The sequence below is a fragment of the Lepidochelys kempii genome, chromosome 7, assembly GCF_965140265.1.
Source record: "Lepidochelys kempii isolate rLepKem1 chromosome 7, rLepKem1.hap2, whole genome shotgun sequence".
NCBI classification, from domain to species: Eukaryota; Metazoa; Chordata; order Testudines; family Cheloniidae; genus Lepidochelys; species Lepidochelys kempii.
In genome coordinates, this window is record NC_133262.1 from 76,514,230 (window position 1) to 76,528,813 (window position 14,584).

At 39.4% G+C, this 14,584-nt stretch overlaps 1 protein-coding gene across 7 annotated transcripts in view; it reads right to left on the bottom strand.

The window, feature by feature from the left end:
- FAM13C (family with sequence similarity 13 member C) overlaps positions 1–14,584 on the bottom strand; it is a 200,954-nt gene that overhangs the window by 54,679 nt on the left and 131,691 nt on the right. For all 7 annotated transcript variants that reach the window (XM_073353371.1, XM_073353370.1, XM_073353373.1 and 4 more), the window contains one exon: positions 6,979–7,042. In XM_073353371.1, the coding sequence (XP_073209472.1) occupies positions 6,979–7,042 (64 nt within the window). The remainder of the gene's footprint in view (positions 1–6,978; positions 7,043–14,584) is intronic.

Sequence of the window (14,584 nt, forward strand, 5' to 3'; positions counted from 1 at the left end):
GGTCTGATCCTATCACTGAATTTCCTCTTGTGCTTCTCCCTGATGACAAAGGCATACAAGGGAGACCTACTTAGTGTCTCCAACTTGCCTAATACTGAGGGTGAAGGCAGAGGTAAATATGGTTGGCCAGGGGAATGTAAACAACTTATTTCCATAACAAGGGGAAATTATACTCCTTAATTTAGAATCGTCCTATTAATTTTTTTTTTAATTACCCATAGCACTTACGGTAATCTCCAATATAAAAGCACTCACACAGACTACAATGCCTAACATTGTATTTTAGAAACGCTTATGCTGTAATTTACCAGCTGGTTTGTATTCAGCTGCTATAAATTATATTTTTCACCATCTGTGGAAGGTGGGTGGATGGTGGATTTTCACTGACTGGGGAAAGACTAAAAATAATTAACAACAAATACACTTATATAATTTCCTGAATATGCCCTGGATAACGACTTGTTACAGGGATATCAGCATATATAATTCTGGTTAGTGTAATGTTAACAGAGTGCTGCAGAGACTGAAATATCCCATCAGCCTAACTATCTGCCCTTACCACCAACAAACTGGGCAGCCTGCTCAAGCTAGTGTGCTAAAAATAGCAGCAATAAATTTGCAGCAGAGGTGGCACTAGTTAGCTGTCTGTGTACAATCATGCCTGACCATCTGGGTCTGAGCCCAGGTGGCTAGCCCTTGCCACTGCCCATACCACAATGCCCACACTGCTATTTTAACGCGCTAGCTTGAGTGGAGCTTGGAAGAGGTATACTAGGCCAGCCCCTGATATTCTGCTCACACTTCTACAGGTCACTATCCTAGAGATATGGGTGTACCATCAATGCAGCATTCCGATATGGAGTCCTCCTCCTGAGCCCAGCTTCCAAGCCCTCACTCCTTTTCTTTTCTCTCCCAGTGTGAAAGGTGGCCATTGCTAGGCATAGCCAATAAGTACCCATGGGTGGACCTCATGTGCCAAAAAGAACATTTTATTTCTACCTATAAATGTACAGCCTCCACCAAAATGGACCTCCCCCGCCAGTTGTCTGACCATTAAAAAGTGGACTAGCTTTAGAGTTGTAGAACACATTCAGAAAGCTACAGAAATCATTGAGGATTCAGAAATAGAAGCTGAGATATCAACATTTGCATTGATTAGAGACCTACATGAGATCATGGACAAGGAGACATAGCTTGTTAGTTAAAATTCTCTCTTTCACTAACCCTTAGGAAAATGGCCAGTTCCTAGAGGACTGACTGACTATTTGCCAGGTTTTTGTCCAGGCTACTAAGGGAAGGAGGTTGGTCAGAGAAGCAAACAAAAAATTAGATGCAGTTTTATACAGCTACAAAGAAAAGTTAAGTCACAAAGCGTGCTCACCAACCCTAACAGTATTTTGGTAAGATTATAAACTGAGAGTCACCTCCACTTAAGACAATTAAGCAACATTGATTTACACCAGCTGAGGCTAATACTTAGGACCTGATTCTGACCTCATATGGTTCTATGCTAGTGCAACACCACAGACTTCAGTGCAACTATTCCTGATTTACTTCAGTGTCAATGAAATAAGAATCTGGCTCCATACAGTGTGACATGAATGTCTAACACAAGCTCCTTGAAAGAACACATCGTAACATTTAAAGTTATGCCTTTTTAAACTTTCTTAAAGTCAGAAGAAGAATATTTATGAGAAAATCTGCATGAATATAGATCTTTACTTCAAACATATTTTGGAAAGCTCACTGTAGGGTCACCTTAATAAGAGTTTGTGCTTTACAAGTTTGAGAAAGGAGTTAATATCCTCTGGAAGGCAGTTTATTCAAACTTTAGCATCCTTTCAAAGCAATTAACAATTCAAAAGAATGGAGTGAGTGCCATTTAATTCCATTGCAGTGTCACAAGAAAAAAGTAAAAGCTTCATTAACCCAGATCAAAGAAAAATGTCTTGACTGCTTGTATTAAACTGAAAATAGATTATTACAGTTCATAACTTTAAAAAATGAGGAAATTTTCAGAATGCATTAAGGTGACAGAAAATAGAAATGATATATGATGGCATTCCTAGGTAGTAATTTCCTTTCTATGTGGAACCTACGGACAATGATAAAAAAAAAAGCTGTGAAAAAAGCTAATGTCGTCTTGGGATGCATCAGGAGAGGTATTTCCAGTAGGGATAAGGAGGTTTTAGTACCGTTATATAAGGCACTGGTGAGACCTCACCTGGAATACTGTGTGCAGTTCTGGTCTCCCATGTTTAAGAAGGATGAATTCAAACTGGAACAGGTACAGAGAAGGGCTACTAGGATGATCCGAGGAATGGAAAACTTGTCTTATGAAAGGAGACTCAGGGAGCTTGGCTTGTTTAGCCTAACTAAAAGAAGGTTGAGGGGAGATATGATTGCTCTCTATAAATATATCAGAGGGATAAATACCAGAGAGGGAGAGGAATTATTTAAACTCAATACCAATGTGGACACAAGAACAAATGGATATAAACTGGCCACTAGGAAATTTAGATTAGAAATTAGACGAAGGTTTCTAACCATCAGAGGAGTGAAGTTTTGGAATAGCCTTCCGAGGGAAGTAGTGGGGGCAAAAGATCTATCTTGCTTTAAGATTAAACTCGATAAGTTTATGGAGGAGATGGTATGATGGGATAACATGGTTTTGGTAATTAAATATTCATGGTAAATAGGCCCAATGGCCTGTGATGGGTTTTTAGATGGGGTAAGATCCAAGTTACCCGGGAAAGAATTTTCTGTAGTATCTGGCTGATGAATCTTGCCCATATGCTCAGGGTTTAGCTGATCGCCATATTTGGGGTCGGGAAGGAATTTTCCTCCAGGGCAGATTGGAAGGCCCTGGAGGTTTTTCGCCTTCCTCTGTAGCATGGGGCACGGGTCACTTGCTGGAGGATTCTCTGCTCCTTGAGGTCTTCAAACTACAATTTGAGGACTTCAATAGCACAGATATAGGTGTGAGGTCTTTTTTAGGAGTGGTGGGTGAAATTCTGTGGCCTGCATTGTGCAGGAGGTCAGACTAGATGATCATAATGGTCCCTTCTGACCTAAATATCTATGAATCTATGAATCTATGAAAAACACAATGAGATCTGCACTCTGATTATATTATGGTATGGAGGAACTGTGAGGTTGCAGAAGGACTTCGGTGACACAAAAGTGACTTTATCCTAGTATGACATGTCTATTTACATCTTAGTTTCCCTTCTTCCCCCATTTCTAAAAATGTGCCCAAAGCCTCTAGCTCCATGTACAAACTATTACAGCTCTTCTATATATTCTTTAGTTAAAATACCAATCAAAAATTAAATCACCCTTGACTTTCCCCACTCCAAAAAAACCCTACCACCACCAAAGACTCTTTTAATGTTTCCCTCAAACTGCCACTTCAAGAAAAGTCGGGGAAAATACTATGACCTAGTTCAACAAACTCAGGTTCAGTTCTTCCCTATACCTTTATTGAAGAGCAAATTAAGAGTCCCCCATTGAAAACATCCTTCCCCAAACATCCGGTTGAACAGATGTACGAACTGTCCACTTGAGCATCCCAGATGATCCAAACCACTGGGTTGGACAATGGAAGACAGGCTGCATCTGAGACACAGATCCCAAACCATGAACAGTTTGATGGATCAGTATTAATCCCTTAAACTACACACAGCCTCAAGCACTGCTGTGAAGGAGGCTAAGACAGCCTGCTTCTCCTCTGCCTCAGAGATCACTAAGCCACGCCCCCCTGAGAACTTTCTGGACCATAAATGTTTTTATATGCTACAGAAATTCTCACTGTAAGGAATTATCGTATTTCACAGAGAAGATCACTTGCATCTAGAATGGACTCTCGGGATACTAAGAACAAGCACAGAACTGAAAAAACACCACCATCACAACACAACTTGGCCCATTTGCACACGTAGCAGTCATGGAAGCATAGAGAAATCACATATGTTTCTGGACCCCTGCCCCCTGTACCTAGGAAAATAAAGTAGAGAGATATTGGTTTTTGAAGAGCAAGATCTATCAATCGCCCTAATATCCACCATTATTATTAAATTAGTCTTAAACCCTGTGAACCTCATTGTTACTGGATACCCAGAAAGCTCCAGTGCCACAAAGCAGCCAGTCAGGCAAATTTAAAGTCGTGGGAAAAGACACCTGGAAAAGAAGGGAAGAGAGGTAGCAAAAGCTGGGACAGAGCATGAACCCTTCATCTGGTCTGTCCTTTCTCAGTTTAGAAGGCAAATGGGGAGACTGGAAAATAACCAGAACCTCCAGTTGGTATTCTCTGGACAGGGGCGTTTCAGGCCTCCCTGTCACATACCAATTACCCCCATAGGCCCCAAATGGCCATGCTCTGCCCTTCCCCAAGTATACAGCCTGTGCGAGAGGTAGGGGATTCTCTTGTATCTGGATTATTTTTAAATAGCACATTTGTGTTTAATTATTGATGGACTTTTCAGATTTGTAAAATTGTCTGGGGCAAAAAGCATGATAAACCACTCTTTCAACCTTGAAAATCCTTTCATAGAATCATAGAATACCAGGGTTGGAATGGACCTCAGGAGGTGATCTAGTCCAACCCCCTGCTCAGAGCAGGACCAATCCTCAATTTTTGCCCTGATCCCAAATGGCCCCCTCAAGGATTGAACTCACAACCCTGGGTTTAGCAGGCCAATGCTCAAACCACTGAACTATCCCTCACACTGGGAGTCGGGACCCCTCAGGGGGTCTCAAGGTTATTACATGGGGGGGTCACGAGCTGTCAGCCTCCACATCAAACCCCGCTTTGCCTCCTGCATTTATAATGGTGTTAAATATATGTAAAAGTGTTTTTAATTGATAAGGGGGGGGGTCACACTCAGAGGCTTGCTATGTGAAAGGGGTCACCAGTACAAAAGTTTGAGAACCACTGCTTTAAAGTAATTAATATAGAAAAGAACTGGATTAGTATCAACTTGTTTGATTTCTGTATTGCAAGAAAATAAAAAGTGGCATTAGAACAATATAAAAATCCCGCCCCTCTTATTAATCTGAAATCACAGTTCCAGCTAAAAATAAATTAGAATGTTTTCAATACATATTCTCGGCAAAGAACAATAGAGAGCTGCAGTATCTGTTTTGGCAGTTTGTGCGTCTTGAGGCTTATGACATTTTAAGTGCAGAATTTCCTTTATGTGGAACAAACCAGGAGTAATAAGACACACACAGATCTGCACTGTGCTTGTATCATGCCATGGGTGAGCTGTGAGGAGGCAGAATGCCCTCAATGACCCAAGGAGTGAATTTATCTTGGTATGGCACATGCCCACTTGGGTTTGCATTAGTCCTGAAACAGTCCTGAAATATAGAAATTCTGATTATGTTCCCGTGGACTATCCCTCTACCATTACAAGTAAACATGATCCATATTAACAGTATATTTTAATTGCTTTTATTTATTGTCTTTACTGCATGTTTATCATAACATTTGAAGTACGTTCTGCATGAATTTTAAATTCTGATATTTTAATTGTGGAAGTTTCACTGGTTTCTGCAGCTGAGCTGTCAGAAGAACTAACAATTTATTGAAGTAAATTTCTCACGCACTTTACATCCTGGCACCAGACTACCACAGGACATTTCCACATGCCTCTCTTCCAATGGTTGGACATTGATGGTGTCTTCTTATTTATATTATAAATTTTAATATTGATCTGAGCTATGGTGACATCAGCACACAGAAAAGGACTCCGACTAATGAACTGATTACACCTGAATTTCTTTAAAAGGACAGATGGTGGTTTTCTATTAATATACGTCAAGGCCCTATTAATAGGAATGGATGTTCTCTGGCTCATTGTGGTAACAATCTTCTTCCATGGCCTGAAAGTGACCCCCTCCCCTCATCTTCCTTCCCCTTTTATGTCTCTGCTGCCTTATCCTACACCTTATAAAATAAAGTCTCTTGTTCAGAACTTTTCAGAGTGTAACAGGCCTTTACACTAGTATGAGATTGCCTTTATTTGTGAAGTGGCTTTGTAAGGTTACCCATTACCTAGGCCAATTGCACAGCCTGTATTTTGGCTTCCAATATGTTGACTCAATTGTTTGAGTTTGACATAAGGCTGCCCATTGTTTGATACACAGTAGGAGCTTGAAAGTAGCAGCCGTGTTAGTCTGTATCCGCAAAAACGAAAGGAGTGCTTGTGGCACCGTAGAGACTAACAAATTTATCTGAGCATAAGCGTTCACGAGCTGCTCAAATTAATTTGTTAGTCTCTAAGGTGCCACAAGTACTCCTTTTCTTTTTAGTATGAGCTTGCTATCACACAAAGAGCTTCTCTGTGTCATATTCTTTGACATCCACGTTAAAACTAACTATTATTTCAACAGTCAGAAATATGTGCAATTCCTTTTGTTTTCGTTTCTTCCTTTTCTCTCTCCCACAATCTGCTCCTCTGATCACTGAATAAATGCACCTCATGCATCAATCTTTTTTCATCTTGCCTAGTGGCGTTTCCTGACTACTTTGTCCCCTCCCACTCCTTAATATAGCCTTAATTTTTAAACAAAATGGAAGTGCTGTTCTAATGCATTTCAGTTGTGATGTGAGGACCAAACAAAATTATAGCAACTTAAGATCTCTCTCAGTATTGCTAACACCAATCACTTAGAAATCATGATTCAGACACTAGAAATCATAAGATTGGCTTAAAATCATGAGACTTTGAAAAAATTGGGGTTATTTTTATTTGCCTTCTGGTTTTTGAGCTCTTAGGGTTCGCCCTTGGGTGATATTTTCAAATATTTCTCTGCCAACATGAAAGCTAGAAACTTACTTTTTTTTTTTAAATGAAAGCCAAAATTCTTATGTAATCACATGCTTCCAGGAGCAAGGGTTCTATGTTAAATGTCAAATACAGTGTGAGTTTAGCAACACTGCATTTATGCAGTTAAAGTTTTGGTTAAACTTACCTCATTTAAATTCTGCAGTTGTTCAGTAGGTTCCTTTGGTGAAAGAAATGCGCACTGATCTATTCTACAACAGAAAAAATAGAAAAATTCCATTGAACACCCCATTTTCCTCTACTGCAAATATTTAGACTTTGAATATCTGAATTTACATTACAGCAGTTATGTAGTTGTTTCTGTGATAAGATTATACAATATTGTATTGAAAAGAAATAAAATTTCCCATTAAATTTACCTCAGGATTCTGTATAACTCATTTAAATACACAATGAAGGGAAATACTGTTCAAAGTAATAGTGATTTTATTTGGAATCATTTGTGATGCATTTATACCACAAATGCAGTCCTGAAAACTATCACAGTTACTAATTCAGAGGAAAAAACAAAAACCAAAAAACACTAAAAATCTGGGATCATTCCTTCAATGAATGGGTGCACAAAAGGGACCCTGTCTGGTGACCAAACCATGAGCAACAGGCAGCAAACCACTCATGGATATGCCTAACTTTAAATATGGTTAGCCCTCTTTATTTCAATGGGACTACTCATATGCTTAATTTACATGCTTAAAGTTAGGCCGAGGTTTAAGTATTTTGCTAGATCAGAGCCATAAAAGATAAATCTTTCCAGAATAACTTGATTATTATTAGGGCTAGCAAGCGATTTAAAAAATAAAGTGTGATTAATTGCACTGTTAATAATAGAATACCATTTATTTAAATATTTTTGATGTTTTCTACATTTTTAAATATATTGATTTCAATTACAACACAGAATACAAAGTATACAGTGTTCACTTTATGTTTATTTTTTATTACAAGTTCTTGCACTGTAAAAAAAACAAAAGAAATAGTATTTTTCAAATCACGTAATACAAGCACTGTAGTGCAATCTCTTTATCATGAAAGTTGAACTTAGAAATGTAGAATTATGTACAAAAATAAGTGCATTCAAAAACAAAACAATGTAAAGCTTAGAGCCTGCAAGTCCACTCAGTCCTACTTCTTGTTCAGCCAATTCCTCAGACAAACAAGTTTGTTTACATTTGCAGTAGATAATGCTGCCCACTTCTTGTTTACAATGTTACTTGAAAATGAGAACAGGCCTTCACATGGCACTGTTGTAGCCAGCATCACAAGATATTTATGTAGCAGATGTGCTAAAGATTTATATGTCCCTTCATGATTCAAATACCATTCCAGGGAACATGCGTCCATGCTGATGACGAGTTCTGCTCAATAACAATTCAAAGTATTTTCCTCATTGGAGTGTTGCTCTTTTAAGGCTTTTGAAAGCATGCTCATCCCTCTCAGATTTTGGAAGGCACTTCAGATTCTTAAACCTTGGGTCGAGTGCTGTAGCTATCTTTCAAAATCTCACATTGGTACCTTCTTTGCATTTTGTGAAATCCGCAGTGAAAGTGTTCTTAAAATGAACAACATGTGCTGGGTCATCATCTGAGACTGTTATAACAGGAAATATATGGCAGAATGCAGATAAAACAGAGCAGGGGACATACAGTTCTCCCCCAAGGAGTTCAATCACAAATTTAATTAACGCATTATTTTTTTAACTAGCATCATCAGCATGGAAGCATGTCCTCTGGAATGGTGGCCAAAGCATGAAGGGTCATACGAATGTTTAGCATATCTGGCGTGTAAATATCTTGTGACTGGCTACAAAAGTGCCATGGAAATGCCTATTCTCACTTTCTGGTGACACTGTAAATAAGAAGTGGGCAGCATTATCTACTGTAAATGTAAACAAATTTGTTTGTCTTAGCAATTGGCTGAAGAAGAAGTAGGACTGAGTGGACTTGTAGGCTCTTAAGTTTTACATTGTTTTGTTTTTGAGTGCAGTTATGTAACAAAAAAAATTAACATTTGTAAGCTGCACTTTCACAACAAAGTGATTGCACTACAGTACGTGTATTAGGTGAATTGAAAAATAATATTTTCATGGTGCAAATATTTGCAATCGAGAATTTGATTTCAATTACATCACAGAATACAATATGTACGAAAATGTAGAAAAACATCCAAAATATTTAAATTTCAATTGATATTCTATTGTTTAACAGTATGATTAAAACTGTGATTAACCATGATTAATTTTTTTGAGTTAATCGCGTGAGTTAACTGTGATTAATCAACAGCCCTAGTTATTATTATTTCTTTTCTAAAGAATGACAGAATCAGGCCCTGATCCTGCAAACATTTATGGATATGCTTAATTTTAGGCACTTCAGTAACCCCTGAAATTGACTCCACTCAGAGGGTATGTCTACACTGCAATTAAAAATCTGCAGCTGGCCCATGCCAGCTGACTTGGGCTCATGGGACTCAAGTTAAGGGGCTATTTAATTGCAGTGTAGATGTTCAGGCTTGGGCTGCAGCCTGGGACCTGGTGAGATGGGAGGGTCACAAAGCCCACAGTGCAGTCCAAACTGGAACATTTACACCGCAATTAAACAGCTCCATAGCCTGAGCCCTGCAAGCCTGAATCAGCTGGCACAGGCCAGCTGCAGGTGTCAAATTGCAGTGTAGACATACCCAGAGATCTTTATGATCCTTCAGCTATGGAAGTTCTCAGGGCTCGATCCTCTCCTTCATCCTGCCCAACTTCTATGGGAAGCTGGTAGGGGAGACTGCTGAATTGTAGTTCATCCTGTCCCACAACATACAGCTCTAAACCACCTTCACGTTAAGTGAAAACAGCATCATCTCCAAACAGTCTATAGGCCTTGCCAAGATCAATAACTGGGTGAAGGGCAGCTGTCAAGGAGTAAGTACCGAAGAGGAAGAATTATTTGGTGTGATACAGTATCTATGGCTATAACTAGGCATAATGGGATGAAACAAAGAACAGGAAAATGTAGGCTGAATATCAGGGAAAGTATCCTGATGGTGAGACATACATCTCTGTGCCCATATAACGCTGTCCTCGGGAGCCAAAAAAATCTTACCGCGTTATAGGTGAAATTGCATTGTATCTAACTTGCTTTGATCCACCAGAGTGTGCAGCCCCGATCCCCCAGAGCGCTGCTTTACCGCATTATATCCAAATTCATGTTATATCAGGTCGCGTTATATCGGGGTAGAGGTGTATTTGGCTATGGAATACTCTCCCAAGGAAAGTGGAGAATCCCCAATGCTTGGGACATTTAGAACTAGACTGGATAAAACATTAGTATGTGTAGTCTAAGGAGCAATTTTGCATTGACAGGAAGATAGAGATGGACTGGAAGTCGTAAAAGGTCTCTCTCATCTCTAACTTGTATGATTCTAAATATCTATAGTGTACAGATTCTTGTAGAAATTTCAAACCAGTAGATACATTGAGCAAGTTAACCAATGGTACAAGTGAGCACCACTTGATGGACATCTGTGGAGCAGTACCCCCACAAGACAAATTCATTTGGCCTATTGACTTAATGTTGCACTTGTGAATTCAACAAGCTACTCTCATACCAATTGCTCCATTGCTTCCATAATGTCTCAAACAGAAAAGGCAGGCATAGGTCAAAAACAAAAGAAGCATGAGAGGAACTGATGTGGCGTGGACTTCTATAAAGTTTGTATTGGCTCTGTGTTGGCTGACCTGCTTAGCTCACTCATGGCTCCACCTCTAATGAGCCCCACAGTTATTTTAAGCTCATGGGGGAAAAAAACTTTCTAGCACCCTTAAAGCATCATCTGTCGGTCTCAGTTGCTATTATTGTCTGCATTTTTGGTGTGTGATGGTCTTGCATTCCACTGTTTGTATCGTACAAAATAATACTGGAGTTAATACTCTCTCACTGCTGTGTTCCTCAGACCCTCACACACACTAGATGTTTCCTGAAGTTTCTCTAGCCAGCAAAATATTTTTTCCACTCTGTGAAGACCACTTACTTAAATGGTAGTTCATGTGCATGTTGAGCTAAAAACACCCCATAGTCCTTTTTTACAATTAAGCTTAATAACTCTGCTAGGTAAATGCAAATTGACTGATGGTAACCTGGCAACAGTGTACATGTAATTTAATAACTTAGAGCCTGTCCCTGCTCTCATTTAAATGAGTTACAAAGCAACCACTATCCTCAAAAGCAGCAGGATGAAACCCTTATTTTCCATCTGAGCTGACATATTAAAATTGCTTTAAGTGCTAACAGAAATTTAAAATAATTGGGACAACTCTGCCTTCCACGTAATCTAGGTCATGAAAAATAAGAAAATATAATTCTCTGTGTTATTGCTACTTTTCATATTTTATAAAGCGGCAGAGTAAATATTTAAAGGGCTTGATCAGTGATCTCACTTACACTTCACAGGAGTGTAACTCCGCTGATTTCAGCAGAGATACTCCTGGTTTACATCATGGTGTAGATGACATAAGGCCCATATGGAATATCTTCAAAGTTTGTGGGCATGACCCAAAAAAAAAAAAAAAAAAAAAGGATAAACACATCAAAATAAATACAGCTCCTACCAGCACCAGGGTGGAGTCAATTTGTAACAGCTCTGAGCAGTTGTTTAAGAACAAGGCCAGAAGAGGTGAATTAAAGATCACGCATGAAGTCATTCTTAATGTCATATTTTGAAATAAAATCAGACTTTTAATTGTAGATGCTGTAAACACTGGAGAAATTTGAAAAATTGCATAAGGACTAATGAAGCAAATTCTCTGGATTGATGGATTAAAAAAATACATATCTGAATTCAAATATTAGACTTGATGCTGCTTTCAAGGGCCCACTGCAGCTTCGGATTAGACTTTGTGCGTTCCCTAAAACAGCTTGCTTGTGTATATTTCTAGTGTGCAAGCAGCACAGCCAGCGTAGCAGTAGCTACTTCGTAAACTGCAGTGGCATATGTAGACCCTATTCACATGCTACCCATCGTTTCACACCCACTGTCTTCTGAGAAAAGAGGCATCTCTGGCTGGAGAGGAAACATTTCATGGTCAAAGTGGTAATGATCCACGAGCTTCAGACCCAAACTGCTCAAGTAAGTCAGATCTTTTAAATACATGGTAAGCCCGAAGTTTTCCCAGGTTTTTTTTCCCATTCTTTAGGATAAGAAGAACTGTAGGTCCGTACGGAGTGAAATATTATTTAGCTTGAAAAAGAGGGTGTAATAAACAATGGAAGAACAAAGTGCCACCTCATATTTGAGAAATGCAGCACATAACTCTACAATTGCTCTCCATTTTTTAAAACACTTCCAATCACATTTAATATGTGAAGAATATTTTTAATAGCACATTTTTGGGATTGTACATCAGCGTTCACACAACAGCTTTCCCATCCTTTTGGTTAAGGAGAAAATCCCCTAATCCCGACATTTGCTGCTAGGGAGGGCTTATACATTTTATCTCCCCAAGATGCAGATTGCACTCTACAGTAATCCAAATCCAATTATTTGTGGCTGGTAGAATAGTATTCAATGTAATTACTAACAGTATTAGAAACTCAATTTTAATGGGGGTGCACCAGTTTCCTCAAGGCAGTTGGTGTTTAATATTTTAAAGTGACTTTAATGCTCATGAAATATGCTGGACAGACAGCTCTGAAGACTGAGCAGATATGCAAAGGCTACAACAGGATAGTACTTCTCCATCACCCTAACCATTTCTCTAAACTCTGAATTAGAATATGCTCTTCAAACCTGTTCACCAGACCACCTCTCTTGCTGCATTCAAATACCTCCTAAAACTCACCCTCTGCTGTCTTGCCTATGAGAAATGAGTGGGAGGAAAGGACCCAGTAAAGGAACAGACACCATCAAGATGCATACATGGGCTAACAGGTGATCTTATTGTCACCGCATCATCCCTCTCCCGTTCCTCCTACTGCTTATCTGTATATGAACCTCACTTGTTGTGTCATGATGAATTTAGATTTCTCTACTGAGCAGGGACTGAGCCCAAACTTTCCAATCTGGATGGCTCTTTAATCTATATTTAGGCATCTAAATAAAAATGGCCTATTTTTGAGAAGTGTTGAGCATCTGCAACCCATTGACTAGTAGTATATGTAACGAAAAAACATTTACAATTCAGAACTCTGTAGACTTTTAACTCCACCCAAAATGAAAACAACTGATACAACATAAAGAAGAAACTCAATAAAAAAAAGGAACCGTTAGTGGCACAGCCATACTAGACAGCACAAGACACCATCAACTCTTGTGCCATTCTGTGCTTGTAAATAAGGAGAATGAAAGCACCAAGGTTTCTACACAGCAGCCTGTCCAATGGTCTCCCAGCAATGGGAAGCAAAGGGGTGCCCTCAGTCTGAGGTTCCGGTCCCATGCTCCAGGTGACAGGAAAATCTCCTGGTCCAACAGATGGACAGCCCATGAAGTTTCATTTTATCTAAGCATTCATTCTTTTTACCAATAGTCTGGCAAAAACTGAGCTGGGAATTATTAAAATCTGTCTGTTGTTCATTTAAAAAGTGAGTGCTGGGCTGGAATCACTGTGCACTTGGAAATGGTGAAAGCAATAAACCTAAAACAAATGCTCTAGTACATTTTAATACTGATGGACAATGGGCCTGACTTGGAGTTACACTAGTGCAGAACTGGAAGAAATGCAGCGGTGAATCAGGCCCAGGATGTAAAAGCTGGTGAACTAACAAGTGAACTGTAAAATTGTTTAGCTAGTTGGGGATCCCTGGTCTGCTTGGTATTCTTAATCATGTACACTTCACTCTTCTTTATATCTTTAGACGTTATGCGTGGTTTGTGTTACCTTCAACATCTTTGGTAATTACTTGGGACTTCATTACCTGTCTGTGCACCGAACGGATATTGGCACAGCTGCCACAAGTCTCACTTGCTTATGGTCCCGTTCAACATAGAATCATAGAACTGGAAGGAACCTCAAGGGGTCATCTAGTCCAGTCCCCTGCACTCATGGCAGAACTAAGTATTATCTAGATCATCCCTGACAGGTGTTTGTCCAATCTGCTCTTAAACATCTTCAACGATGGAGATTCCACCACCTCCCTAGGCAATTTATTCCAGAGTTTAACCAGCTAGGAAGTTTTTCCTAATGTCCAACCTAAACCTCCCTTGCTGCAATTTAAGCCCATTGCTTCTTGTCCTATCATCAGAGGTTAAGAAAAACAATTTTTCTTCCTCTTCCTTGGAACAACCTTTTACATACTTGAAAACGGTTATGTCCCCTCTCAGTCTTCTCTTCTCCAGATTAAACAAACCCAATTTTTTCAATCTTCCTTCATAGGTCATGTTTTCTAGACCTTTAATCATTTTTGTTGCTCTTCTCTGGACTCTCTCCAATTTGTCCACATCCTTCTTGAAATGTGGCACTCAGAACTGGACACAATACTCCAGTTGAGGCCTAATCAGCGCAGAGTAGAGCAGAAGAATTACTTCTTGCATCTTGCTTACAACACTCCTGCTAATACATCCCAGAAGGATGTTTGCTTTTTTGGCAACAGCGTTACACTGTTGACTCATATTTAGCTTGTGGTCCACTATGACCCCCCAGATCCCATTCCGCAGTACTCCTTCCTAGGCAGTCATTTCCCATTTTGTATGTGTGCAACTAATTGTTCCTTCCTAAGTGGAGTACTTTGAATTTGTCTTTTGAATTTCAGCCC